This window comes from Onychomys torridus, chromosome 11 (assembly GCF_903995425.1).
Source record: "Onychomys torridus chromosome 11, mOncTor1.1, whole genome shotgun sequence".
Lineage (NCBI taxonomy): Eukaryota > Metazoa > Chordata > Mammalia > Rodentia > Cricetidae > Onychomys > Onychomys torridus.
In genome coordinates, this window is record NC_050453.1 from 35,619,774 (window position 1) to 35,647,484 (window position 27,711).

The 27,711-nt window shown below is 43.1% G+C and overlaps 1 protein-coding gene across 1 annotated transcript in view; it reads left to right on the top strand.

Annotated features, from left to right (window-relative positions):
- The first annotated feature begins 19,613 nt into the window (after positions 1-19,613).
- Pappa2 (pappalysin 2) overlaps positions 19,614-27,711 on the top strand; it is a 237,787-nt gene continuing 229,689 nt past the window's right edge. Inside the window, exon 1 of the mRNA XM_036202723.1 lies at positions 19,614-20,535. Coding sequence (XP_036058616.1) covers positions 19,614-20,535 — 922 coding nt within the window. The remainder of the gene's footprint in view (positions 20,536-27,711) is intronic.

The window sequence follows — 27,711 nt, forward strand, 5'->3', positions numbered from 1 at the left end:
GTGGCCCAAATTCCCTCTGCAGATTCCACACTCAGGGAATCTCTTTCCAAAGTCCCTTAACCACATCATCGGACAACTTTTCACTAATGCCAGCCACCTATAAACCTTGCTGCCAGCTCTTCATTCACAGATCTTTGAAAGGCAGACTCATAAGAGAGTCCAGCTGAGATTCTGGTTCTAAAAGTCTCACAGTCTGTTTTTGCTTGGCGTCACAGATTTCAAAACTTTGCTAAAATTACGACTGTGGACATAACCTTTACGGCTTATCCCTCAGATTCTTGAGGCCACTTCAGTCATCTCTGAGTCCTTTTCCTTTCACCTCCATGTTAATGCTTTGGCTGGGCCCCAGGCTCATGCACTGATGAATGCAACTGGGATTCAAGTTTACCAGGTATCCAGAAAAGGTGTCTTCTTGCCCTTCTGGAAAAGCTTGTCACCAAATCCTTTCAGTTCTAATGCTGGGATACTCTTTCTACTAGGCAGGTGGAGACCATCCCAACCTTGGAATTGACATGGCTCATGCCTATGTTACTTTAGTTGTCTTATGAGTCTGCTATGGTTTATATAGAGTGTAGGGCATGAGTGGGGCTCAGGGCACTGTGGAACAACCAAGTGGTAATTAGGCTGCTGAGAGTGAGCTTAAGACAAATAAAATGAAGCACAGTAAAGCTCAGATCATGGTGGCCTGTTCTGTGTCACAGCGGATCTCTTACACGTGGATTCTAGGTCTCTTCAGTTCCATAAATGTTTATGTATCTTGTTGCTCGAGCTCTGTACTAGGCTTTAGGGACATGAAGATGAATGAGTAAGTTCCATGCACTCAAACAGCCCATATTCATACACAAGGAAGATATCTGGGAAGAAATGATTCCATACTACAAGTTACAGCTTTAGTTGAATGTCTAGTGGGTTTTTCTTCATTCTTATGGATGGCACACTTTGGGCTTATGGATAGGTTTGTGCCCTGGGTAGTGCATGTTGCTGTCTCCCACAGTAACAATGAGAGGTTTTGAATATCAGATCTCCTGCCTGACAATCTATTGGGTTTCTGTCTAGAGCCTGCTCCATTGTCAGGAGTTAGTTCCATGCTGAGCAGGAAGTTATAGAACACTTTGGATGGGACTATGTTTTCTTTCAAGCGAGGTCTTGGTTGAACCTGATGTTAGAAGGGGAAATAAAGAACAGATCGCCATTTAGTGTTTGAATAGTTGCCTTTTTCTCTCTTATAAGTCTACTGGAAAGCTATGGGGAGTAGTCTGCCCTCAGATCCAGACTGCAGTCTTCTGGGAAAGGTTCCAGGCTCTTCAACAGGAGAATGAGCAAAGGAAAAGTGATTTGCTTCTTTTTAAAACTGTTTTCTCCTTATAAGAATGCTTTCTCTGGTTCTATAACTTATAGCTGGAAAGTTTGTCTCTGGGACCACCAAGCCCCCACAATTACACAGCCCACTTATAAAATAATCATAGCCGGGCGGTGGTGGCACACACCTTTAATCCCAGTACTCAGGAGGCAGAGGCAGGCTGATTTCTGTAAGTTCGAGGCCAGCCTCATTTCCAAAGTGAGTTCCAGGAAAGGCACAAAGCTACACAGAGAAACCCTGTCTCAAAAAAAAAAAAAAAATAAAATAAAATAAAATAATCACTCAGAAGCTTATATTAATTAAAATTGCTTGGCCATTAGCTCAAGCTAACTATTGACTAGCTCTTACATTTTAAATTAACCATTTTCTATAGATCTATACCTTGTCACACGGCTTGTGGCTTACCGGTATCTTTACACCTTGCTTCTCATGGCAACAGCGACTGGAAGTGTCTCCTGACTTAGCCTACATCCCCAACAATAACTGAACTTTCTGGTAATTTTACATAGATACTACCAGTCTCTACCCTCAGCTGGCTTGCAGGGTCACTGGGAAGACATTGTAATATATGTCATACTAAAACATGAGTAAAGTGCCATTCATTCTTTACACATGCCTTTCTCTTGAAATCTCATAGATTTCCTTAAAACCTTATTCTCAGGGGATTTCAAGAGAACCCCAAACCAATATAGATTATTTCCCTTACACTGGTTGCCCCCCAGAAGTTGAATCTAAGTCCATTTTGCTGAAGACACCACATACTTTGAACACAGGATTCAAGCTCAATCTAACCTGAAAGCCTCCACCCTGAAGACCATCTCACAGTATTGGAAGGTGTTACACAAGCTGCCAAGGAAGGAGAGCAGTCAATAGTCCTAGTCAGCAGTGATTTCTATGAACCATAGTAATGACCAGCATGACAAGATATCCTTAAAGTTTCAACATTGGCATTTCTATCTTGGTAACCAACAGCTGTCTAGCTGGATTTAAACTTGTCCAACAGGAGGGAAAGCATGCCTGATACTAGCACATTAAATTACCGGTTTCTAGTGAGGTCATGGATCTTAGAAGACAAGCTATTACTGACACTGTCCAGTATAATTTTATTTATTTATTTATTTATTTATTTATTTATTTATTTATTTATTTTGGAGCTGAGGACCAAACCCAGGGCCTTGTGCTTGCTAGGCAAGTGCTCTACCACTGAGCTAAATCCCCAACCCCACCAGTATAGTTCTTCGTTGCATTCTAAATACTTATTCTTACACCAACAGATTAAGTGTAGCTCTTACCTCTCATCAAAGAACCTTCTCTTGGCAGCAGATGGAGATCATTACAGAAAGCCACAACTGGCCAAAATGTAGAGAATAGCTGATTGTGGGGTATCCCGCTCCATGGATACGGATACAACTACAATACCCAAGGCTCATGGGACATCCCGAAAAAGGAGGCAGAAAAACTGTAAGAGTCAGAGGATGAGGAAATCTGCTGCCATTATTGTGTGTCCTAGAAACAGCAGGGAAGCTACAGCTGTGGAACTTCAACAGAACCACACCAGAAGGGGAAAAATCTCACAAGGCCTCATGTGGTGATATTTTATCTGTGTACCCCAATAATGCTTATCTGAGGATCAGAGGAAAAAGCCAGCCAAAATATTAAATGTAGAAGTCAGGCAATGGTAGCACACATCTTTAATCCTAGCATTTGGGAGTCAGAGATCCATCTGGATCTCTGTGAGTTCAAGGTCACACTCTGAACAGAGCCAGGCATTGTGGCACATGCCTTTAATTCCAGCAATAACCATGGAGGTCTGTAAAGACAGACAGGAAGTGACAGAGCTGGGCAGAAAGAGGAAGTGGGATGTCAGAGACAGAAAGGCATAAGAGTGTGGGTATACAGGAAGCAGGTCTCTCTGGAGGCTGAGGAGTTGGTGAGGTGAGGTTGGCTGTGGCTTGTCCTATTCCTCTGGTCTCTTGGCTTTCACTCTAATATCTGGCTTTGGGTTTTTAATTAATTAGATGGTTTAGCAATTTTTTTACAACCTCATCCCTAGACAAAAAGCTATAGGAAATCAACAACTGCTGAGAAAGGGGGAATTATTCTTTTTCCCAATTAGAGATGAATCCCTAATTGGTTGTCTAATACTGGGTGGTTAGCCCTATACTATATATACATACATATATACATACATACAAATATATACATATCTGTATGTATATATAAGCTACACTAAATAGATTCAGCAGGTATATATTTGTGTTTTTATATGTATATGTCACAATAGCATTGAAACAAAAGAAGACCATGGGTGTGTGAGGGAGGTGGGGGCATGAAAGGGGTTGGAACTACAAAGGGAGCAAGAAAATTATGTAATTATATTTTAATTTAAAAAATTTTCAAAAGAGAAACATTGAACAACAGCCTGTTCAAAAGCAGTTGGTCTGTCTGGGAAAACCTAATCATTGTGTGGAGTGTTTGATGCTTTGTTCATGGCATCTGGTGGTATTTCATTCAGATTTTTGACAAGGCAATAACTACATTTTATAGTTCATTCATGTTCATGCTTTTCTCCCAAACAAGTACATGAATCAGTCTGGGGGAGATTTTGTATGTCACTGTTCCTACTCTACTGTGATGAGAGTACCAAGATTATCTTAGATTGTCTTGTGCTTTATTTCCTGGAGGAGAAGAAAGGTCATCGTAAGACCCAACTCTTCACTGAAGACCTAGTTGAGACTTCAAGTTGTTGCTGAAATAGTGATTAAGAAAGGCTCAGCATGTACTCTGAAATCTGAGCCACATGGCCAGGGCAGAGAACTCATTCAGTTCAGGCCAAGGGAAGTGAAAACCCAAACACCAGCAAAGTAAATCTGGGGTTATGTGGAAAATATCTGTATCCAGCAGCAACCACCACCATCATGGCTTCTGAGGTCTTTTTGCTTAGCTTAGGAACTGCTTGGAACCTGTGTTAGCCACGGCTCTTTTAATTGACATCTACCTATTTGGCATGAGGGCTAACATGATTTGAGTTTTGATAGCTATAATTTATTTCTGTTCTAGTTAGGGTTACTATTGCTGTGATGAAACACTATGACCAAAAGCAAGTTGAGGATAAAAGAGTTTATTTTGCTTACACTGACACATCACTATTCATCATCAAAGGAAGTCAGGACAGGAACTCAAAAAGGACAGGAGCCTAAAGGCAGGTAGTGATGCACAGGTTCTGGAGGAATGTGGCTTACTGGCTTATTCTTTGTGGCTTGCTCAGCTTGCCTTCTTATAGAACCTAGGACCACCAGCCCAGGAAGGGTACAGCGCACAATGGACTGGGCCTCCCCATCAATCACTAATTAAGAAAATGTTCTACAAGCTTGCCTACAGCCTATCTTAGGGAGACACCTTCTCAGTTGAGGTTCCCTCCTATCAGATGACTGTAGCTTGTGTCAAGTTGACATAAAACTAGCCAGAACAGTATCTGTCCAGAGGAAATTCAGAAGAATGGAGTGAAATGCCACTTAATAAGAATGAGCTTTCTAGATGACACTAGAAAGATGACCGCTTGGTAGAAAGATGTCCTGTACATTCTTGTGGGCACATCAGACACACACATTCCAAACATTGTTGGGCCTTATGTAGCTCAGCCCTATGGCCATGAACCATTAAAAGCTGGCTAGGATCCTCATTATTTTCTGAGTGGATTTGGGCAGTACTTCAAGAACAGATATAGATATTTCTTTACTTACAACAAGATAACAAGTAAGGGTGCATTAAATATATTTGATCTAAGCCCACATGGTGGCACATGCCTATCATCCAAGCTTTTGGGAGACTGAGGGAGCAGGACTGTAAGTTTAAAGTCCTTTGGGCTCCATAGTGATGCCTGTCTGCGAACAAATAACACATCTTTTTAAAACTCAACTAAAAATCTTTTACTTATCAATTTAAAAACTTTCCCACTGTTGAAGATCTGATTTAGGATAAACTCAGTGGCAACATACTGGGAGAAAGTGTACATAAAGTACAAATACAACAAAGGCCCAGTAACTAATACATGTAACAATTATCCAAAACCAACAAAAAGTATAGTCAAATTATAACCCTATACCATCTTTTTCAGCTACTTAATCTTCCATAGAATGTTTGCTGTTTATCTTGGTGTTCATGTTCTCAACGGCACAGGCCAACATCAAGAGCAAGTTGTATGTATCATTAATACTATGTATCACTAGTCTACAAGTTGTATCTATAACTAATACTATGTATCACTAGTCTACAAGTTGTATCTATAACTAATACTATGCATCATTAGTCTACAAAAAGAGTAAACTTCACAATTTCAGGTAAAATTGCCACTGAAACAACTACCAGTAGCTTTTACACCTAAGTCTTAAAGAGTTGTAACTCAGACTGGTCTAAGGACTGTCTTACAAGGATGGAGGTCCAACCAAAAAAAAACACGCTTGACATTTTTGCCTTAGTGTAGATAAGTGGTTCTCCAAGAAAGAAGGACTGTCCCTGAGGATTTTTTGAGAAGCAGTAAGGAATGTTTTGGTGTTATGGTCATTGGTAGTCTCTGAGGATGTTATATATCCCTGTAGTACATGGGTCATTTCAACAAATGAGTTTTCCTGCACTCTGACTAATACTCATGCATCATGAGTATCCTCTCAGATATAAGTGCAGGTGTAAAACTCTTTTCAATGACTATGCCTAGGTGCCAATTCTATTTCAAATAGAAATGTCAAGCAAAGTATGTTTTGTATTTTTCACATTTCTGAAATATTCAGTTAGTACGTTATTAAAACAAAACTCTCTTCTGATTTGATCATGGATTTTACCAAGAGTTGTTTTCCATTTTGTAAAGTCAGGCCATTGATGAAAATGTGCCTGGTATTTTAGTCATCCACACCACACACTTCCATCAGCTTACATTTGGAGAGCTTCTGGCTATGATCTAAATAATATATGCTCATATACTTTATTAGTCCTTAAATGAGAGGCCAATATTGTGCATAGAAAAATGCCTGTTCTACTTTTTGAATATTTCCCACCTGTCTCTCTTTTCTTTCTTCTTTTCGTCATGACACATTCATACATGTATATAACGTGTTTTGATCATGTTCACCTTGTTAACTCCTCTTGCCTGCTCCCACTCCCACTGATCCCTCCCCTCTTCCCATCGCTTCCTACTTACATGTCTTTTAGATATTTTTTTGAATAACCCAGTGAGTTTCACTAGAGTTGCTTACAGGAACATTGGTGAAGGATTATTTACAGTTGGATACGTCACCTGTGACCACACCACTAAAGAAAACGCCTCTCCTTCTCTAGCAGCCATATACTGTGTGTAAATCCTCAAAGAGAGGTGGAGTCTTGTGAACTCCTTCCTTCGTCATGACAGTATGCTTGTGGGCCCAGTCTTGTGCCAGGAATCACACTTTGTGAGTTTGAGAGTGCAAAGAGCATGTCCTGCCCAGAAGTCAGTGTTGTACATCATTCCCCTCTGGCTCCTAATACTTTCTATATCCTTTCTTCTGTGAAATCCCACGAGCTTTGGAAAGGGTGATACAGGTGTCACACTAATGACTGAGCATTCAACTATCATCACTTTGAGCAGTTTTGAGCCTCTGCTGTTACCATTACCACTGCAAAAATCAACTTTCTCACCAAAGTTGACAACAGCACTGATTTGCAGGCATAAACATAGTTATCCAGTGGGCAATTTGATGGGCATATCATGCTCATTTAGCAAAGCAACACTGATACCTTCCCTAATAAGGCCTATGACCTCTTAGCCATTGACTTCCAACCAGATTAACAGTATCATACCTGGATTACGTCCTCCTGTGGATTCCTGCGATGAATCCAATCAGAAAGGGATTGGTTACATTTATACCAGTTATGTCACTTTTGCACCTATGGACACTTCTTGATTGGCCAGTCAGTAATGTTGCATCGGAGTCCATGGCTGAGTGAGGCTGCTCTTGATAGTTTTCTCCCAGCAGCCTACATTGCACTTTCCAGAACTATGAGGGCTAGCCAACAGGAAAGATGTTTCCACCCCAGGTTCACTTGATGCTCTGTGTCCAGAACCTATAATATGTTCTACAATAGGTTCTCACCATCTAATTCTTGTGAACCAAAAGCAATGCCAGTTGCCTATATTTTTTTGGGATCCTCAGAGAGCCCCCTAAATATCCAATCATAGGAAAATAGCCTACCTCTGATGCTGGCATTTTTTATTTAATATCAAATCCTATGGCTTCTGAGAACAGCTTATTCATGAGTACAGTGTATCTGTGTTCATTTTATGTATTTTAAAATGTTTGTATTTTAAAGTAGTTTACCAAGTATCAGATTTCCATATGGCTTTTTAATGTTGTTAATTTTTATTGGGCTCCACTTTCCACCATCATCTGTGTTTCTTGTGTTTGGAAACTTTCTGTGGACCCAGAATCCTAACATTTTGGTGGTTCTAAATTTTGACTCACTTGCGAAACTGTCTAAAGTCAATTGGACCCTGTGTCAAGTCAGGTCTTCCTCTCTGTTATCTTTCCATCCCCGGAGTCACATCCTGACAGAACAGCAACAGCGAGCATGTCTCCCGTGGTAGACATTGATCGTCACAGAGTTTTACTACTTTTCCATAGATAGAATTGTAACTAAGCTGTGGCCAACCAGGAATTTCATTTCCAGCTCTTTGATTTCCAGGCAATGTTGTTATTTGTTGCGAAAGAAGTGTGATCTATATCACTTCCAAGATGAAGTGGTTAAGAATCGGGCCACTTCTTTCCTTCCACACCATAGCTAAAGGCTAAGGATTCCAAGGATATAAAAGGAAGTGGAGGCCAGAAGGTGAAGACCTAGGGCTTTGAGTCACCACCCACCATCTGGAGCTACTGTGTCATAGGTACTGAGCTCAATCTGGTTCTGCTGTCCCCATGGAGCTTTAATTTCTTTGCATTCTCTTAACCATACTTCTCAAAGTAGCAAAAGTAGCAGTGTGAAGGAGCAAGACCAATATAGGAGATTGATATGATATTTGCTTAAGAGTCATTTCACTCAATATGGTTTATTAAAGTAGGAATGGTTATGGGTAGATTTGGCAGTTGAATTAAAATTATCTATTTATTCATTTTAATGACAAAACAGGAGATTTACTTTTCTTCATCCAGTGATGTTTCATGGACATTAAAAGAACACTGGCTTGAAGATCAGAGAGACAAAATTCACCCAACTTGTAGCAAATACCACCTATAAAATAAACGTATGTAAATCTCATAAGAAGTAAAGTTAGATGGTCAAATTTACATTTGTTAATTTTTTTCTAGGAAAATTGACAATAACAATAACTACCACAAAGTAAAACTCACAGTAATGGAAGCTAGAATTTGTAAGTCTCACATGGACCAAAGCTGATCTGTAGATTAACCTTTTCTTTTAGCCAAAAGAATGCTAAGAACTAATCTGGGTGAGAATTGACTTCAGTAAAATGAACATGAAAACATAAAATAATGAAAGCGTTTTAACAACATTGATAGAACCTGATCCAAGAAAGTGGCTTGGTAAATTTGGTTCTTGAAATCTAGTAAGGGGATAGTGCTTGCTTTATATATGCTAATTAACTAATCAATAAACTTTAATATCTAATGCTTTTTTCAAAAAGCTAATGTGGGGCCAGTTTGTAACAGAGGACCAAAAGTATGGAATTTGAAAGAAATCACTGGGTCAAAATTTATCAAAATAGTGAGCCAAAATATCCTATCTATCTATCTATCTATCTATCTATCTATCTATCTATCTATTCATTTTACATCCTGACTGCAGTTTCCACTCCCTCCTCTCCTCCCAGCTCCCTCACCCCGAACACCAAAATATTCTGAACCTTTAGATGACATGTGGCAGTGAGCCACAAAGTTAGGCCACCACCACTTATTCTTCCTGCACTTCTCAATGGCCAGCCTAGTGTAATGCAGTTTATATATAATATTTCATCACTTTTTGAACTATCTGTATGATAGATGTTAGCACTCAATTTTGATGAGGTGGAAGCTTTATGTCAGCTAGGTCATGCAAGTCACTTGCAAAGACCCTGCTCTGTTTGGGCTTGTCTTCCCAAATGCCTGTACACTATACCTATTGTCATTCACACAGGAACCATTTGGGGACTGCATAAAACCTTTGCAGGTTATTTGTGCTCTTGGCTTCATGTCAATCAATAAACTGCTAGAGTGTATTGTTGTCCTCATGAATTTGTTTCCACTCTCGTAGGAAGATTCCATACCCATGCTGTGATGTTTTATCTTGGTTGTCAACTCAAACACATCTAGAATCAACTAAAATCCAAGCTGCTGGACGTTCCTGTGAGGGACTTTCCTGACCAGATGATTTAAAGCAGGAAGACCCACCCTAAATGTGGACCACACTTTCTGGGGGCCACCCAAAGAAAAGAACATGGAAGAAAGAAACTTTGCTTTGGCCTGCTAGCCTTCACCCTCTCTGGGAAGCTCATCTATCTTGTTGCTGCAGCTCGTGTTAAATCTAACTTTTAGGATCCCAACATAGACTGAAAATCAGCAGCTCTCCAGAAATCCCCCAGGACTCTGGGCCTAGATTAAGACTGTATTGACATCCAGCCTCATGGACTGAACAACGACCACATTCTAGGCCTTTCTGTTGGGAGACAGTGAGATAGCCATTGTTAGACTACTGAACCACATTCTGTAAACAGGGCTAATAAATTCCCTTTTAATCTGTATATTCATTCTATCATCTCTGGTCCTTTAGAGAACCCTGCAAAACACATGCCTATCACTATGCAACTTCCTGTTGCATCTCCTTGTATGAGGAATCGACTTCTCGTCAAGATCCCTATATATGTAGCTGACCTATAACTACATGTAACATGTGTGAGAAATAAATGTCTTCTTATATACATCCTTGCAATTTGCACGTGGCTTACTAGCACAATATAACCCAATGAAAATAGACTAATAAATAAATGTAAAAGAAAGCATAAGGCAGATTAGAGATGGTTATATCTTATTTTTCAATAACTTAGAAATAAAGTATAGATTGTATGGTGTTCAGTCAACTATCAACTAGTAGCTGTTAACTAGTATTAAAGGTCAGCTCTTCATTGTAAATGGGGACATGATAGAGCTGAGAAGCAAAGGTAGTGAAAGCAAGAGCTCTTGGAGGATCTCTGGAGGTATCTTGTGATTGGCAGATGTAGATCTTGCATGTGGCTATTGATATGGGCTGGGACTGCATTTCTCCAAGGTATCAGAAGCTCATTCAGGGAAGGCACTAGAAAAGGGCCTAAGAATGATCTTTTCATTACTCTAAAGAAATTACTGGGAGGTTCTTATAAAGAATAGCCTGGTTTTGTCATATTAGGAGTGAAGTGGCAATTTATGTGCACTAATGCCCTTTGTGAAAGATGATGCAAAATGGTGATTAAGAGTGAAGTCTCTCAGATGGGGAATTCTCTTCAAGTAGATAGCTCTGTTGCTTTAATTCATAGGCCTGGGATTTCCCATCCAGAAGCAGGGGTCATAGTGGAACTATTGTAAAGCTATTTCCTCCAGGCACAACGTGACAATTGCTATCATGGGACAGAGATTTCTGTGGTATCCCTGATGTCATGACAATAAAATATATGAAACAACACAGTGACAGTTGGGTTTATTGCTGTGGAATATCCTCTTGTGCATTGTAAAGATTTGTCACTTGATTTGGCTTAAAAAAATGCTGATTGGCCAGTAGCCAGGAAGGAACTATAGGCAGGGCAACCAAACTAAAGATGATGAGAAGGATGGAGTGAGGGTCATCAGCCAGTTGCAGAGGGAGCAGGAGATGAACATGCCATGCTGATAAAGGTACCTTCATTTTTGGCAAAGCATAAATAGAAATATGGGTTAATGCAAGTGAAAGAGCTAGCTAGTAGCAAGCCTGAGCTATTGGTCATTCATTTATAATTCATATTCAGCCTCTGAGTCAGTTACTTGGGAACTGGTGGGTGGAAGAGAAGCGTCCCACTACATATGGTGTTCCAATGTGTGGCTGAAATTTCTACGTAAGACTCAACAAAACTTAAAAAAGGATTCTAAACACACAAAAATGGAGTCCAACTCAGTTTCTTATTACCTGCTTTTCTCCAGTGAGCTCTGTTTGCTGGCAGCTAGCAGAGTGGGCAGCTCCTTTAAGAGATGGCTTTCTGATTCATCTTTAGTGACAGCTCGCAAAGCATAAATAGAGTTATGGGTTAATGTAAGTGTAAGAGCTAACTAGAAACAAGCCTGAGCTATTGGTTGAGTACATAAAATTCATATTTAGTCTCTGAGTCAGTTATTTAGGACCTGGTGGGTGGGAGAGAAACATCTGACTGCAGTCTATGGTAACAGCAAGGGAATTTTTATCTTGATGAAAGTACCAACATTTAGAATTTAGGTATAGTACCAAATTAAACATTCCTTAGAAGTGTGTGTGAGGATCACCAAAGCTTCTCACCTGAGATACTAACCTGTATTCTTTCCAGCTCCTAGCTGCTGAAATCTTTATGGATGCTAGAATTTATGGCAGGAAGAAGGTTGGCTGGGATGGAATGATATAGCTTCTTTCCAGTCACCCATGCTACTGTAACTACACCCAATAAACTCATTGGGTTAGCATGGTAGACCTGAATGGAACTGGTACTTTATTCTATTGATGATATGGAGTGAGTAGATTTTTGTTTACATCTCTCCAGGAAAAGTTACCAAACAAGTACCTCAGCAGTTAGTTAATCAATTAAATGAGATAATTTATGCATGCTGCAAAATATATCTATAATAATGTTACATTGAACAAGTAGTATATGCTCAGTAAATGAAAATGGAGATAGCAGCACTTACCTTGAAAAGTGTTATGAAGATTAAATTAATTGACATATGTAAATCCAAACAGTGCCTGATACATTTTAATAATAAATATTAGCTTTTATTATTGTTAATACTATTGCCATATTTGTGAATTTATCAACATTTTAAATTGGGGCACAGTACCAAATTAAAAAACCTTTCCTATTTAAATATTTTAATAACAAATGCTCTCATTTTAATGTTTGATTTGGTAAATGTGGGACAATGACCCATATGCCCAGAATGTCTTAAGTAGCTAATCACTGAAACCCTCTACATGCTATCTCCATTTATGCATACTATTCTTTTAATGTCATTCTATTTGAACATACTTTCTTTAAGGACCAAAATAAATGCTGTAGATGTCCACTGCTGATGTACCCTTAGGTGGTACTATAATAATTTTTAGGAACTGAGCACTGACTCACGCGCGCGCGCGCGCGCGCGCACACACACACACACACACACACACACACACACACATACATATATAACAGACACACACATAACTGGGGAGACAGGAACTTAGAAAAATATTTGGGTTGAAAAACTTTAGGATCTTAGGTGTGAGCTAGTAGGGACTTACAGGTCTTTTCCCTCAGTCTCTTAATACAGATAGTTCCTAGCTCAATAATGTGTCCAAAGCTAGTTAGCTATTATATGGCAGATCAGGGCCACAGTCATTGGATGGTGCTCATTTGGAATTTGGTTATTTCACTTATTGAATCTCTGGGTTGATGAAGCTGTCAGATAAGTCAGATATCTGTTCTAAGCAGTCTGCTTTTATAGGGTCCCTGCAGAGTCTGTGTCAGAATGCCAGAAGGAGTTCAGGCAAAGTAGGGCCCCTGAGTGTGACTAAAGCATGTCACCCTCTCTTTTGGTCTTTGACACATGTAGGATATCTAGAAAACACAGATTCTACCACCTGCTCCATTTTCCTTCCCATTATTGAGGTGTAACTTAGATACATTAGCCTTTTTAGTGCATGTGCTTTGAGTGTTAATTAATGGATACACTCATGCTTCATCACTACATTCAAGACAGAGAACAGCCCCTTGACCCACAACTGATTTGTGGCCTCTGTATTCCTCTCTCCGTATCCCTCAGCCCAGCAAACACTTCCCTGTACTCTGTTTCCTGAGTCTTGCCTTCCAGAATCATACAGTGTCCATAGCCCATTGAGCCTGGCTTCTTTCACTTGGCATAATATAATTGTGATTTGTCCTGGATGTGTTCTTACAGTCTGCACATTTGTGGCTTAGCCTCTTTCATTCTCGGGGTCCTAATATGTAAAATGGGCATAAGTGAGTAGGAAGAAAGAATGCACACATATGTTAGGTGTTAGGTCGAAAGAAAAGCCAGTTTTCAAGTATCATCATTTTTGTTAGGCCATCACATGTTTGAGGATGAAAAGGCAGGTCTATTGGCAGCAAAAAACCATGTAAAGCCTTTGTCTTGTGAGTTGAGAAGAACCCGGCATTACTTTTGGAGTCTCTATCACCTAACAGGCCCTAGAAACTGGTTCCACGGCTCCAATCCTACCAAGAACACTTGCCCAATAGGAACTGTCACTGGAGGATCTAGACTTCTGGCATGTCATACTACTTCCTGGGGATACTAGGAAAGATAACCTATGTGTGAAGTTCCTTGATGTATTTGCATGAAGGCAGTTTTCAAAACCAGATCATGGACATCATTGATACTTTGTAAGTCATTGTATGGGGTGGTGGTGTGTGTGGGGGAATAGGATTATTAAGCATACAGGGCACCACACAGTTTTATGATAAGATGGGGCTTCTTTTGGCTCAGAAGGTACAGGGAGGGGAGTGAGAACCAGCTTTGTACTTTCTAAGTGTTGTGTGACTCTGAACTATAGAACATGTATGACCAATAGGCATTGTCTAGGTGCATTTACCTAAATGAGAAGCATGGCAGGGAGAAGCCAGTCTTTGATTCTCCCTTGTGCTCTTATTGTATTTGCCTGGTAGATCAGTAAGTCAGGTGTAGACAGGGGCACAGATGGAAGAACAACAGTAACAGAGGTGGGTAGGGGTGCTAGGTGCTACACATGACCCTGCTACTAAGTGTATGCCTTTGCTTCATCTGTGAGGAAGAGAGCCTCCTAGTAAGTCACCCTGCCAGAAGCTCATGCTGCCCTGTGAAGGGGAGTGCCACTGACTCCCAGCTCTGAGCATCGAAGCCAGAGGAACAGAAAGCAACAATTTTGAACCTTCTAGTGAAGTCTTTCAGAGACGCTCACTCTTTCCAGGACCAGCTGAATAGGATTCCAATAAACATATTGCTGAAATGTTTGTTTCCGGGTGTCATTTTAGACTGCAAGTAGCTAAAACAGACCCAGTTCCTATATATAGACGCTGCATTTGGTTGTGCTCTAGGAGGCTTTTATTACTACGTTCCTTGGCTGGCTCCCAGATGAGCCTTTCCCTCAGATTTTGGAATTAGGAAGTCAAAGAGGGTCATTGACCATATTAAGGGTCTCTCTCTCTCTCTCTCTCTCTCTCTCTCTCTCTCTCTCTCTCTCTCTCTTTATCTCTCTCTCTTAATAGTCTGAATGCCAGCATAGACCAGCTCTGCTCTCTGCTCAGAACCTCCTAATATTAATAATGACACTACTGATGGGAACAGACCAGCTCCACTGTGGCAGTGAATACAGGCAAGGCTCCCTTGCCATCTGAAGGAAACAATTCATGTCAAAATGAAGTATAGATGTCCACACACAGCCCAATCTAGATAAGGCGATCCAGAACCTTTAGTGGATAAAACAAAGAGAGGGATTTCTAAAGGTGTTTAGTTAGTTAGTTTGTTTGTTTTTTTGAGGGTGGGTGTTAGGATTTTACTCATGAATTTTCCAGGGGGATGGTATGCTAGGACCACAAAGGTGAAGGAAGAGAAGGTGAGGTGGGTGGCAAACAAGGAGGAGAAATTGTCAGCAGGAATGGAGAAGAAGGGCTTCTTTAAGGAGACAATGTTGGACTCTGATTTTTAAAAATGTGCCCTGTCCCTGAGACTGTCTCTCCAGTCTTTGTTTTCCTCGGCCCCATTTTCCGGTAGCTTTCTTCACCTGCCCCTGTGATCTTGCTGTGTTTATGCAGCATGGATCTAACTGCCTTTCTGGTCTCCATATTTCATGTCCTCACCCCCTCCTTTCCTCCTGCCCTGTCCCATCCTCCCCTCCTGTGTCCTCCACTTCTCTCTCAGTCCTTCCTTCTCCCAGATTCCTCCTCTCCTGCCTTCCCTCTTCCAGTTCCTTCCTTGCCCCTTCTGCCTCCCCCTCCTCCTTATCTTCCTCCCTTGCCTTCCTCCTTTCTGTCCTCCCTTCCTCCTTTTTCTCTTTGCTCGGGCCCCCTCACTGCCTTTCACCCTGACTCCCCTCTCTCCTTCCCCATCTCTCCATCCCTTCTCCTTGCTCCCCTCCCTTTCCTTTCTTCCTCTTTCCCTGCTCGCTCTCTCTGCCCTACTCCTCCTTTATACAGCTCCAATTCCCCGCCTTCTAGATTTACCTGCAGACCAAGACACCGCTCCTCTTGCAAGAACTGTTTAAGAAATCCATATCCTCTCCCTTCATTTCTTGGGCATTTCAGAAATGATATTCCTCCCCCAACTACCCCGTCAAAATAAAATGAATTCAGCCAGCTCCTGCTGTGTGTCCTTAAATTCATTCCCTCTAGCTTCGCTGGTTTGAAAGCCTGTACCCTAGAAGGGGCCTCCTGCATTTGCTGGCAACCCTGCCTGAGTCTGATCGCCACAGATAGTGCTTTGGAGTAAAAAAAAGGGGGGAAAAACCCTCTCGTTGGAGATTTCAAAACAGATTCTACCAGCTTTCAAATCTGTGCACTTTGCGGAGTGGCAGGGTTTGAGGCAGAGGGGTTGAAGACTTGGGGTGTGGGTGTCTCTCATAAACAAATAAGCAACAGAATTTATATATGTATAAATCTGGGCTTTCCCCTGGCATGCTTGGTGCCTGTCTCCCTGGCATCAAGGGTGGGTGCTGTGTAAGTCTGACCTCTCTCACACTTTTGCTCCGGCTTGGGGTCTGAGTGTCGGTGTGAGTGTGTGTGTGATGGAATTGAGGAGGGGGTTGCTGTGTTTTTGATCCGATTCACTTGACAGATTATTTGAATCCAGCCCACCTTTCCGCACATGTCAAACAGATGGGATCATTGTTAAAAGCCTGGAGAGCCGGGCTGAGCGGTGGGTAAGGCAGGGAGGGGGAGGCAGGAGGGGCACCGAGGGAAAGAAGGGGGCACCTTCCAGGAGCTTTGTGTTTTCACACATTGGAACTGACAGGAGACCTTCTTCTTTGTGGGTGGGGGGAAGTGTTTGGGGGCATGGGGCTGATGGGGGGGTGGAAAGGGAGAGAGGTGGGGTGTTGGTGGGCAGGGTTATGATGTCACAGCCAAAGTTACAACAGGAGGAAAACACAGAAATGGTTCAACATTTTTTTTTAAACTTTGGACTGCCAAGAGCTGAAGGAGAGTGGTGAGCAAAGGAATGAAGGGAAGAGAAGCTAAACGGGAAGCTTGAGTTTTGTGTTGCCTCTTGAAACCTTATGAATGGATTACCAGCAGCTGAGAGCCAGGAGAGTCCTATAGGGGATGCAAGATCACCCACACACTCAAAGGGGGAGAAAAGCAGGCGGGACCCTCCCCTGGTGTGCTATCCCTCCTTCCTGAAATGAATGGTAGGAGATGTTTTTCTGAGGGTCCTTGGGGTGGCAAGGGGGTAAGGGGGGGTGACTTCTTTTCTTCCCTGCTTATCTTCTTTTTCTCTTAAGCTAAGCTACCTCTTCCTGATATTCTCTCTCTCTCTCCCTCCCTCCCTCTCTCCCTCCCTCTTTCTCTGTCTCTGTCTCTTTTTCCTCCCTGGCTCCCTCTCTCCCCCCCTCCTCCTCTCCTCTGCTTTTCTGGCTTTCTCTATCCCCGTCCCCAGTCTCAATTTCTATTCTTGATCTGCTTCAAGGGGGGAAAACTGAGTCAGCAAAGTGAAGGGAGCTAGAGAAGGGACAGTCGAGGACCGAGGGGTATCAGCTCAGCAACATCCACGTGCCTGCATTGAGAGCTTCCTTAGGGACTTGCTTTGAGGCTCTAGTCCATGCTACATGGGGAAGCAGGGTGCACGTGGGATGGGGTGCACAGGATACAGCATTTTTAAAGCAGCTAGGTCAGCGCTCAGCTGGAGTAAAGGAAAAAAAGATAAGGAAACCCAGGGTGAAGGAAGCACCATGGTCTTACTCCAGAGCATGTGGGCTGTGTGATTTAGATATGAGCAACAGAAGCAGTGATTTTAAAAGTGTAAGTGATTTTTCTTATTGCTTGAAAGAAGGATTCAATGCATATTTGTACCTATTTTATACTACCTGTGGGCCAGCATGCCTCTGTTTGGATTTCAGAACTGTTCTCTGCATGTGTCCATGTGTCTGTCCCTGTGTTCTATGTACATGCATGTTCCTGTAAGGGAAGGAAACCCCATGAGAAAGCTGGCATCTAACACCTAGACAAACAGCACAGAGGTTAAAATTCACAGTACTCACTTCCCTCATCTTGCCCATTCATTTCAAATCAATTAAAAATTAGCTGCCTCAGTTTAGCTGTTCATTTGTGTAAATTACTCATTTTGAGCACCTCATTTGTTTATTTGTTCACTCAACATATGGTGACTTTTACTAACTTTAGGCTGAGAAACTTCTGAGAGAAAAAAAAGGCTGTCTCTATGCTAGGGGTACATGGTGTTTCCGTTTAATGTTTCTCAAGGTAGGGTAGGTGATTCCTCCTTCCCTCCAGTGTCCAACAGGAAGTCAATTGGATATTGTCCTTTTAAATCTGAAATGATAGAGTAAAATAAGAAAAACATATAGGAGGCTTGTGATAAATCAAAAGAAAGGAATGTGAATGGTCCCCAAAAGACTAGTGTGTGTTTATTGACCAGGTCCATTCAAAGTGTGTGTGTGTGTGTGTGTGTGTGTGTGTGTGTGTGTGTGAGAGAGAGAGAGAGAGAGAGCGAGAGAGAAAGAAAGAGAGAGAGGTTACACATAGAAAGGCATGCTCCAAAACAGTATTGATTGTTTTCTATTGATTGTGTAGGCTGCAGCTGGTGAGAGAGAAAGCCTGAGATGTTTACTAGGGAAACCAAGAGGAGCATCTGTCCCCTGTGCCTCTGAGAGGTGGGGGTGGGGAAGGCTCAGGAGGAAGGAGGGGACAGGGAGTAGGTGGAGTGATGCACCAAACTTATTAGCTTTGACATCATCATTGTCTTTAAATTCAAACACACACACACACACACACACACACACACACACACACACACACACAAAACCCAGGGAGATAATTACAGGCAGAGAGAGGGAGAGAGGGAGAGAAGGGGAGCTGGAGAGACCGACCGGAGGGAACGGGCCCCTTGACGTATATGTGGTTTATGCTGCTCTTTTTATCCATCTTTCCAGGGACCCATCAGGCTTCCAGAAGGTGAAATCAAGGGCTCCCAGTCTCATTTGGTCAAGAGAGCAGCAGACTGGCAGCCAGAGAACTTTACAGAGACTTGTAGCATACCAACAAGTTGGACAGGGATTAAAAACTCTCTTCAATAGTCAACAACCCTGAGTGCCACGCTGAGGGAGTGCTCACCTACTCAGGCAGACTGGAAGCTGTATGGACACCTGGCTGAGGACCTCTGAAGAGTGCAAGTTAAGTACCAGCATAGATTTTTATGCCCCCAGACTTTTTTGCATTTTCAGATAACAAAAATCAAATTGTGTCTCAGTCTAAGTTTTTTTTTTTTTTCCCTAGCAATTTGCTTTAAGTTGAACATATTTTGGGCAATGGGCTCTAAAAGGAGACTCTAAGTCCTAGGGAAGAAAAAAGAGGCAGAAGAGAACATTAGAGAATACGATTATTTTGAATGACCAGCTAGGGTGCTGTGTTTTGGAGAGAATTTGGCTTACGTCATACCTACTCTTCTAGTATCAGTGAGGAGAGGAGTTCCTGAAGGAAGAAAAGGAAACCTGAGGTCTCTGGGAGGAAATTCAAAGTAAGAACAGTTAACTTCATTCTGAAGGACTGAAATCAACAAGAAGAGAGGTCAGTGGAAGCCCTGTGGCACAGGGAGCTGGCTGAATTTCCAGGACAGGTAGTCAGGTGGGCCACATTCTTGGGGCTACTTGAAAAAGCTTTGTTTGCGAATCAGTTTCCCTGGTGACTTCAAATCCACTGCTGGTTGTTTTGGTTTTTGTTTGTTTGTTTTTGTTTTTGTTTTTGTTTTTTTCCCTCTTCTCCCCATCATTCTTGTGTGGTACCCAGAAGCTGCCCTCTGGTTCTGAGGAGCAAGCTGAGGGAGGAATGATGTGTTGGAAGGTCCTGAGAGTCAGCCTGGTGGTCCTGGCTGGGTGGGCATTCAGTACCACTAACTCGGAGCTGGGCTGGACACGCAAGAAATTCCTGGCCCAGACGGGACAACTGAACCAGGTGCTGTTGGAAGGGGACCGCTGTTGGCTGGGGACCAAGATTCAAAGACCCAGAACTGCTCCTCAGCATCATCTCTTTGGGGTCTACCCAAGCCGACCTGAAAGCTACCTGAGGCCCTATGCTGTAGCGAGGAAACGAACCCAGAATGCAGGATGGAGTCCACCAGGCATGGAGGAGAGACAGGCTCCCAGTATGGTTCTGCGAGACCTGCCGGAGAACCCAGCAGGAGTGAGGAGGGAGCTTGAACAGCCAGCTGCCCTGTGGGTAGGGGATGGTCCTATTGGGCAATCGGAGCTGCTGAGAGATGATGACACTTATGTTGGCAACGGAGGATCCAAGGAGGCACTAGGTGAGTCTGTGACTCGGGAAAGCTCAGATACTGCTGCCTCCACTGTCACCACCTTTGCATACCAGAAAAGACCCACAGCAGAGACCCTGAGGAAGGGCCAGGCCAGGCCTAGGCTTCCTCGACAAGTGCTGAAGAGGCAGGCAGAAGATGTGACCAGAGACTCCCAGAATGCCCCTCTAGATTTCCAGCTCTGGCCTAAGAACTTCCTTAAGCACAGAGATAGTGACAGTCCATTGGAGGGCACCATCCAAAATGGTGGAGGGGGCTCTGCCTGGGGAGCAGAGGCCTTTAACCCCCAAGGAGGATTGCCTGTACTGTACTTCTCTGGGAAGAGGGAGCGGCTGCTGCTGCGTCCAGACGTGCTGGCTGAGATTCCCCGGGAGGCGTTCACTGTGGAAGCCTGGGTGAGACCAGAGGGAGGACAGAGCAACCCAGCCATCATCGCAGGTAATGTCCCACTCTACTCCTGGGCTTTCTCAGGCCCCCGGGGGTGTGTGGCCAGCTCCATTTCAGTTGTGGGTAGACACAGAGGGCAAAAAGGGGGTACAAGATAAAGCAGAAAAGCTAGGAAGGCTTGGCCAGAGGGGATGTGTGGGTGTGGGGCTTATTTCTCAGAGCAGAAGTACCGCAGCAGGCATCATCAAAGGAAAGATGACTCCTACCCACAACATCATTACTGCTATCGATCTCCTGGAGTTCTATACATTGTGCTTGCACTTAGGAGACCTCAGCTGAGCTCTTTCCCCTTTTTAAAGGGAACGGACTTGGATTCTTTGCCAAGGAGGAAGGGGAGTCACAGCCTGCTTCTCACAGTCTAGCCTGGGATACCCAGGCACCTCTGGAAGCAGACGACAGTACAAGGGTGGTAGCAGTGAGTAATGCCCACTTGGGTCCAAACAGCAAGGGAACAAGGCTGCTGCTCTGGAACTAGGATGCAAGGTAGCACCTGTTCCCACGTCCTGGGGTCCCCTTTGCTCCACCCCAACAGATCTACTGGAAAAGATGGGCACTTACAGGTCAGGGTTCTCACTTCTAGCCCTGGCTGTTGTTGTGAAGACCTAACTATAAAAGCTTATTTACCATGTCCAACTCTATAATATTAACTAGAGGCATTGGGCTTATTACCTGTGTTTATTTTGACTGCTAGAGAAACAAAGAAAAGAGATGCGTTCGGAGTAGTGTTCCTCTCCCATTTCCTATCTGCAGAGGTTGATTTCTGGCCAGGGGTGAGGGAGGGATTGGACTGTATCTTTTATCCTTTGCTATCTTGTTGTTCTTTTAGACACTTCACCAAGGGATAGTGGGAAAAATAAGCATAAAATATAATGATTCGTATGCATGAGAGTGTCACAGTAAGATCAGTTAGTTCCTACTCTAGCTAAAAAAAATAATTAAATGCTTATCAGAAAAAAAAAAAAAAAAAAGAACGGCACCAGTTTGGATTAGTCAATCCCCCTTTCATGTCTGTTGGGCCCATTCCATTGATGCAGATACTGAGGCATGGAAAGTCACGTCAGGGATCGGCTAGGGGGAACAATGCCAGAATTCCTGAATCACTTGATAATGCCTCAAACAAGACAAAACAAAACAAACAAACAAACAACAACCAAAACCCACTCAGGTTGCCGAATGCCTCCAAATGAGTTGCAGACTAGGAAAAAAAAAAATCTGGAGGGAAGGAGCCTCCTCCAGTGGGGTGTCGTGGAACATCTTTGTGGACACTCTGTCTCCCCCTCTTTGGCTGCGATTTCTTATTTGGAATCTGGGATTCCCAGACACTGAGCACTCTCCAGTCATGTGGCTTTGCTTTATTTTAGTTTTGGGTGGGAGAGGGGGTAAGAGAAGGGGCCAGGCTGTAAGCTAGGTGGGGGCAGAGCGAGACTAGAAGGAAATCCTTATTCTGGGGCCAAAATGGAAGAAATAATGAGATGATTATCTGATCGGAGCTGGCAGCTTCACACTTTCCCCCAGATGACATCTTCTTGCTGCCTAGTCTGGCTTCCTAGTGCCCATCTGCCAGGGAGACTGTGTGCTTGCAGTCTAGATTGAGGCCCACGGCTCTGACTAGGCTTCCTTCTGCAGTAGAAACATAGAGACCTGGGATCAGTTTCCTGGCTGTGAAGAGTGAGAGAATCCAAAAGGAATATATGTGGGAGGCTCGGAGGGACTATTGCTCGGGGTTATTGAAGTCCAATCCTGGAAGACAGGAACATGGCACCTGACCTCCACAGTTTCCTCTCCAGTCCTTCTGTCTCACACTCTTCAAGGAGAGTGATGTCATGATTGGACTACAGTTCCAGCATCCTTTGCTCACCTCTGGCATGCTTACCCTCATCCCCATTTGCCTCCCTGCCTTGCCTGTCTATCACCTGTAACTGTCTCCATACTGCCACAGTACACATTCAGATTCTTCCAGAGTCCATTGGAACCCTCTTTAGCCTCTCAAAGCATGAAGAATTGGGCAGGAAATCTTCTTCCGCAATTTAACTTCTAAGATTTCTTTTTCCTCAAATCTAAGTGGCTCCTGTGGTGTTCTGGGACTTCCCTTTTTAGGTCTGCTTCTAAAAGGTGGAGGGTAGAGGACAACCAGGACTGTCTTTTCTGTGTTCCATCCTCTATCTTTCTTCAGACTTGTGCATGGTCCAAATTATCAAGGGACGATTTAGGGTAAAAGCCCGTGGGAGGCAGGGGTTGATAACAAGGGCTCTATTCTCTGATCTTAGCAAACGGACTGCTGAGAAACTTAGCATCTATACCTGTCTATTGTCTTAGCTGCTGTTATTTCATCTGTGAATAGCACGGCTAAGGACCATGGGGTTACCAAGTCAAATTCTCAGTAATAAGAGCCTCTGCTTTTCAACGGGCTCACTCACATCCCTCAACAACCCATCTTCCTTTCTCCCACTGGCATGAGCCCTCAAGCTGGTCACTGTTTGGTCCTGGTATGGTGGAACTTGAGTTACACAGAGTGACAATGTAGAATCGAGTTGCTGGGAGATGCACACAAGCCTGTAGCTTCTTTTCTGCTGCTCCTCTGAGGGTGGGCCAACATGCTACAAGACTTGGCTCTCACTCTGCCAACAGCTTTCAGACCTCAGGTTCTGCCTGTTTAATTCAAACCAGCTTCTACCTACCATGCTTCGGGTAGTTTCTCCTCAGCAGAGACCTCACATAATTAATTACTCAACACCAGTCACTGCATAAGAAGCCCCTACCCACAGCTGTGGAACCTTGGGGAATAGTTCCATCATAGGGCACTAGGTGGCAGTGTTGTCTCATGCACCGGAGTCTCCGAAGCCACAAAGTGGGGAATGTCTCTCATTTCCTTGAGGGCTGTTCTGTCCCAGCCTCTGGGCTGTAATTTAATCACCTTCTCCCAAAATGTTGTTGGTAGGCATCCCTCGGGGTCTACTTCATATAAGTCTTTTTTTTTCTTTTGGAAAGGCCTGTCTGGAATAGCTTAAGCAGCTTTTTGAGAGTTATGACTAACTTGTAGTACTAGCAAGAAGTGAAGAAAACAAAATCAGCTAGAATTACCTTCTCCCTGCCCTCTAAGTTCCTGCATTCTTCTGAAACAAGTCAGACTCCAGAATAAGCTGCAAGAATGCTTTTCTTGAGGATTGAGGGCAATGCAGAGCATGCAAATGTCACGTGTTGAGGACCCTCCTGGCTTTCTGAAAGGTAGACCTTCTGAAGTTGCCTATTTCCCACAGCTGGAACTGACCAGGGGGCGTCAGAGATCAGACTGCTCCGTGGTGGGGTTCTTCACAAAGGTAGCCAGTTAAAGGTCTGGCATATGGAGGCTATGGGCAAGCTAGGAGTAGCCTGAGGTTAGGAGCCCATTAAGCTGGGCCATTAAAATTTAGTGGTTGAATAAGCCATCTTATGTCCTTTTCTAGTGTGGATTCCTTAAGGTCCACTGCCTAACTCTGAAACCATCTGAGCCTTTCCTACCCTTTCAACTTCCTTTCCTCTCCTTCAACCCTAACATACACAAAAGAGAACATTTTAATAGGTTCCTGTGCACCCATAATTAATTTCAAATGTTCCCTGAAGTCGCCCAGCTGAGTAACCACCTGCAGCTCTGAGCTACAGGACACTGAGTCATTGAGTCCATGGTAGGTTGGAGCCCAAGCCCAGAATTCTTAATCCAACAAATATTTATTGAGTGCCTTGCCATGCAAAGTGTGGCAAGTCACTGAGGGGAATACAAAGATGTCTGAAAAACTGTCCTTGACATGAAGGTAAATTTTGGTCTTCTGAGTGTTCAAGATTTGCAACATGTCCCAGTGTAGAGCTTGGGGACAGACAGACTTGGAATCGAATCTTTCTTTGACATGTAATGGGACAATTGTCTCTGGCAATCCATCCAGCTTTTTTTTTTTTCCCCTCTCTGAGCTATGCTTTTCTCAAATTGAAAATCAAAGGAAAAATATGATTACATGTATATGATTCCATTTCAAATAAAGTTGGAAAAAATCCCGAACAAAAGACAAATAAGGAGACATCCTAAAGAGTTAAGCGTTTTAAATAAGTCACGTAGATAAACTGCTCAATACAAAACTTGCCTGTGGGACTTGTATACTCACCAGTGACATGAAAGGTATTTAGCAGGAGACATCCAAATTAAATTAATTTCTAATTTAATTCTAATTTTTCCTTAGCAGAGATACTAACATGAATTCCTCATGAATTTAATTTGATAATCTATAAAACAGGAATGGCTGTAGTTTTTTTTCTTCAAAATGTGATCTCAAGATAAAAATAGCCTAAAAAGCCCAAATGGATCCATTTATTTCATTAAAAAGTTTCATTTGATCTTTCAATTTGAGCAACACTATTTCTGATCAATTGGGCAATGGTGCTAGAAACATTTATTTTATTTTTCTGAGCCATAAACCTTATTGAATATCTCACGAGATCTGTGCTTACTTCATAGAAAAATGTGCATACTTATTTGGGTTTCCTGATAGCCAGACACTGCTGACATTGGGCCACTGTTCAGAACCTATTGTTAGCTTTTCTGTGTGAGTGACATGTATGGAATGAGGTTTTAGGGTAAAGAGTTCTTGATCATAGGGAACACAAAGCTTTATAGAAGGCACGGGGGGGGGGGGAGACATAGATGGGAAGAGTACAAGGAGGCCACCTTGATTCTGCAGCCTCACACAGGGAAGGAGCAACATCTGTACCTTTCCCAGAGCTCCCCTGCAGACAGAGGTCTCTGTTCTGCCCTTTGATTGCATCCCTACAGGCAGTAATGCTCACATTAGGTGTTTGTCCTCATTGGACCCTGGGGAGTCACCTTGTTCCTCTCACATCCCACTTCTGGATGAGAACTCAAATTTCTAGTGAAGTTGTCATGACCCTGTTTCTGGCACAGAGCCGTTCATGAAAGGGCCCACACTGTCTCCTGGGGTACCCTGCCCTCTCTAGTGACAAGAAGATGCATGAATTGTTTGTAGGAAGGAAACTTATGCCCTGATGGTTGTGACTCAACATCTTTGCATTGAGGTTTTCATTGTGAAACTTGATGGCTCTCCTGGGGAGAAGCATGTGAATGTTGTCTGGTTTGAGAGGTGAATCTGACCTGTCGGGATCACCTTTTGACAGCCCACCCTGGTACCCTTGCCCCTAGAGCCTGGTGATCTGTGTGGAGTGGTCCTCCCCTTTTCTCCCCCCTCTCCCCCTCTTTCTCTCTCATCTCCTTCTATAGACCTTCCTGCATGATTTCCTGGACTGTACATTGCTTCTTGCCTTATTGGTTAGGCATGGCTGTAGGCAGAAGTTTCTCTCTTGCCTACCTGTTCCCAAATACCCATCATCTGCTTCCCAAATAATTGACTCAGAGGCTTAGTATTATTTATAAATGCTCGACTGGGTAGCTTAGGTTTCTTACTAATTAGGTCTTACACTGAAATTCATCCATGACTCTTACCTATGTTTAGCCATGTGACTTGGTACTTTCTTTCATTTTGGCATTCTCCTCTTGCTTCCTCTGCAACTGGCTGGTGACTCTTGACTCCGCCCTTCCTCTTCCCAGACCTCGTCTGGTCGCCCTGTCTATACTTCCTGCCTGACTACTGGCCAATCAGCGTTTTATTAAACCAATTCAAGTGACAAATTGTTATAGTGTATAAGAGCATTATCCCAAATCACATGGCTCTTATTTCTATCAACTGAACATCTCCTAGAAGCAATATGCATATCCAACTCATATTTGTCATTCCAAAATACCTACTGTAATGTAGAATCACATAATTCTACAAATTATGTTTGTAGAACAAACTGGAAGTTTAGACAATTGGATTCCCATTGGGCTGAGAAGAACTTTCTGGAACTGGAGGCTTTCTGTGGGGATCCAGGGCACTAGCTTTAAAGTTCTGCTATTGCTGCCTACAGAGTGTCTGAAGAGCATCTGAAGGAAATGGCTGAGCACAAGGTAGCCCACTTGCCTTCAATAGGAGCAACACGCCCCTCTTATCTGTCTCTTCCCATATGAGTTTGAATTACTTTAAGGGAGTTTAATCTACAACCCTAAAGCAAGGACTGGCATCTTATGGCCTATGAACCACATCATTTCCAACACTGGAGCTGTTTTCATAAAGAAGTTTGATCAGGCACACCACACTCATTTGATTATGTGTTCTCTGTGGTTGCTTCCATGGTGAATGGCAGGGGTTAGTGGTTGTGACAGAGACTGTGCAGCCCCCAAAACCTAAAATATGTATGTTCAGGCCCTTCATCACCCAAGTGGGAAGTGTGCCAATAGCTGCTCTAGAGCATTGCTTCTTGGACTTCAGTGTGCACAGAGGTCAGCTGGGATGCACTTAGAAGCAGATTCAAAGGGAGTATATTTTGCAGAGATCCAGCATGGGGAGTTCTTTGACCCAGGACTATGTTTGTAAGGAGACCACCCCTCCTCACTGAAGCGGCAAGGATAAGGGAAGACTAGATTCTCACACCGTTGGTTCTGGCCCAGGTATCATCAAAGCCATTCCAGAACACTCTTAGATGACTTCTTTCTCCTCTCCTTCCTCCAGGGTCAGGCTAACACCATAAGTTGGTGGCTCTCCCAGCCTTTTCTAGCTCCTTCTATATTTTCTCTCAAAGTTGTTTTCGTCTAACAAAATCTTTGCACATTTAACCCCGTTTTGGCATCTACTCTTATACTCTGCTACACAAATGCAGAGTTGGATTCTGTTTATCTGGGGAAGCCTGGGACTATGCATGTCCAACAAGTTCCTTTAGTGTTGCTGCCGCTGCCGCCGCCGCTGCTGCTGTGGACTGTTAAAGGAAACTCACATTTGTGAGGGTAGTGCATAGCAGACCTTTTCTGAAAAAGACCAGATGTTAAATAGTTCAGGCTTTGTAGGCCACACAGCTCATGATGCAACTCCTAAACTCTGTTGCTAGTAAGTGCACATCGCCATAGTTGATGCACAAACACATTGGTAGGCAATGTTCCAATAAAACTTTATCAAAGCAAGTGTCATGCTGGGCTTTGCTCCTCAGTAATTGTTTGAAGTGCTTTGGTGTAGAGGATTCTTCTGGAAGGCCATGCTTCATCTGTACTTCTTCTGGCCTTGTTTCCTTATTCCACATGATCTGTGATAATTCATC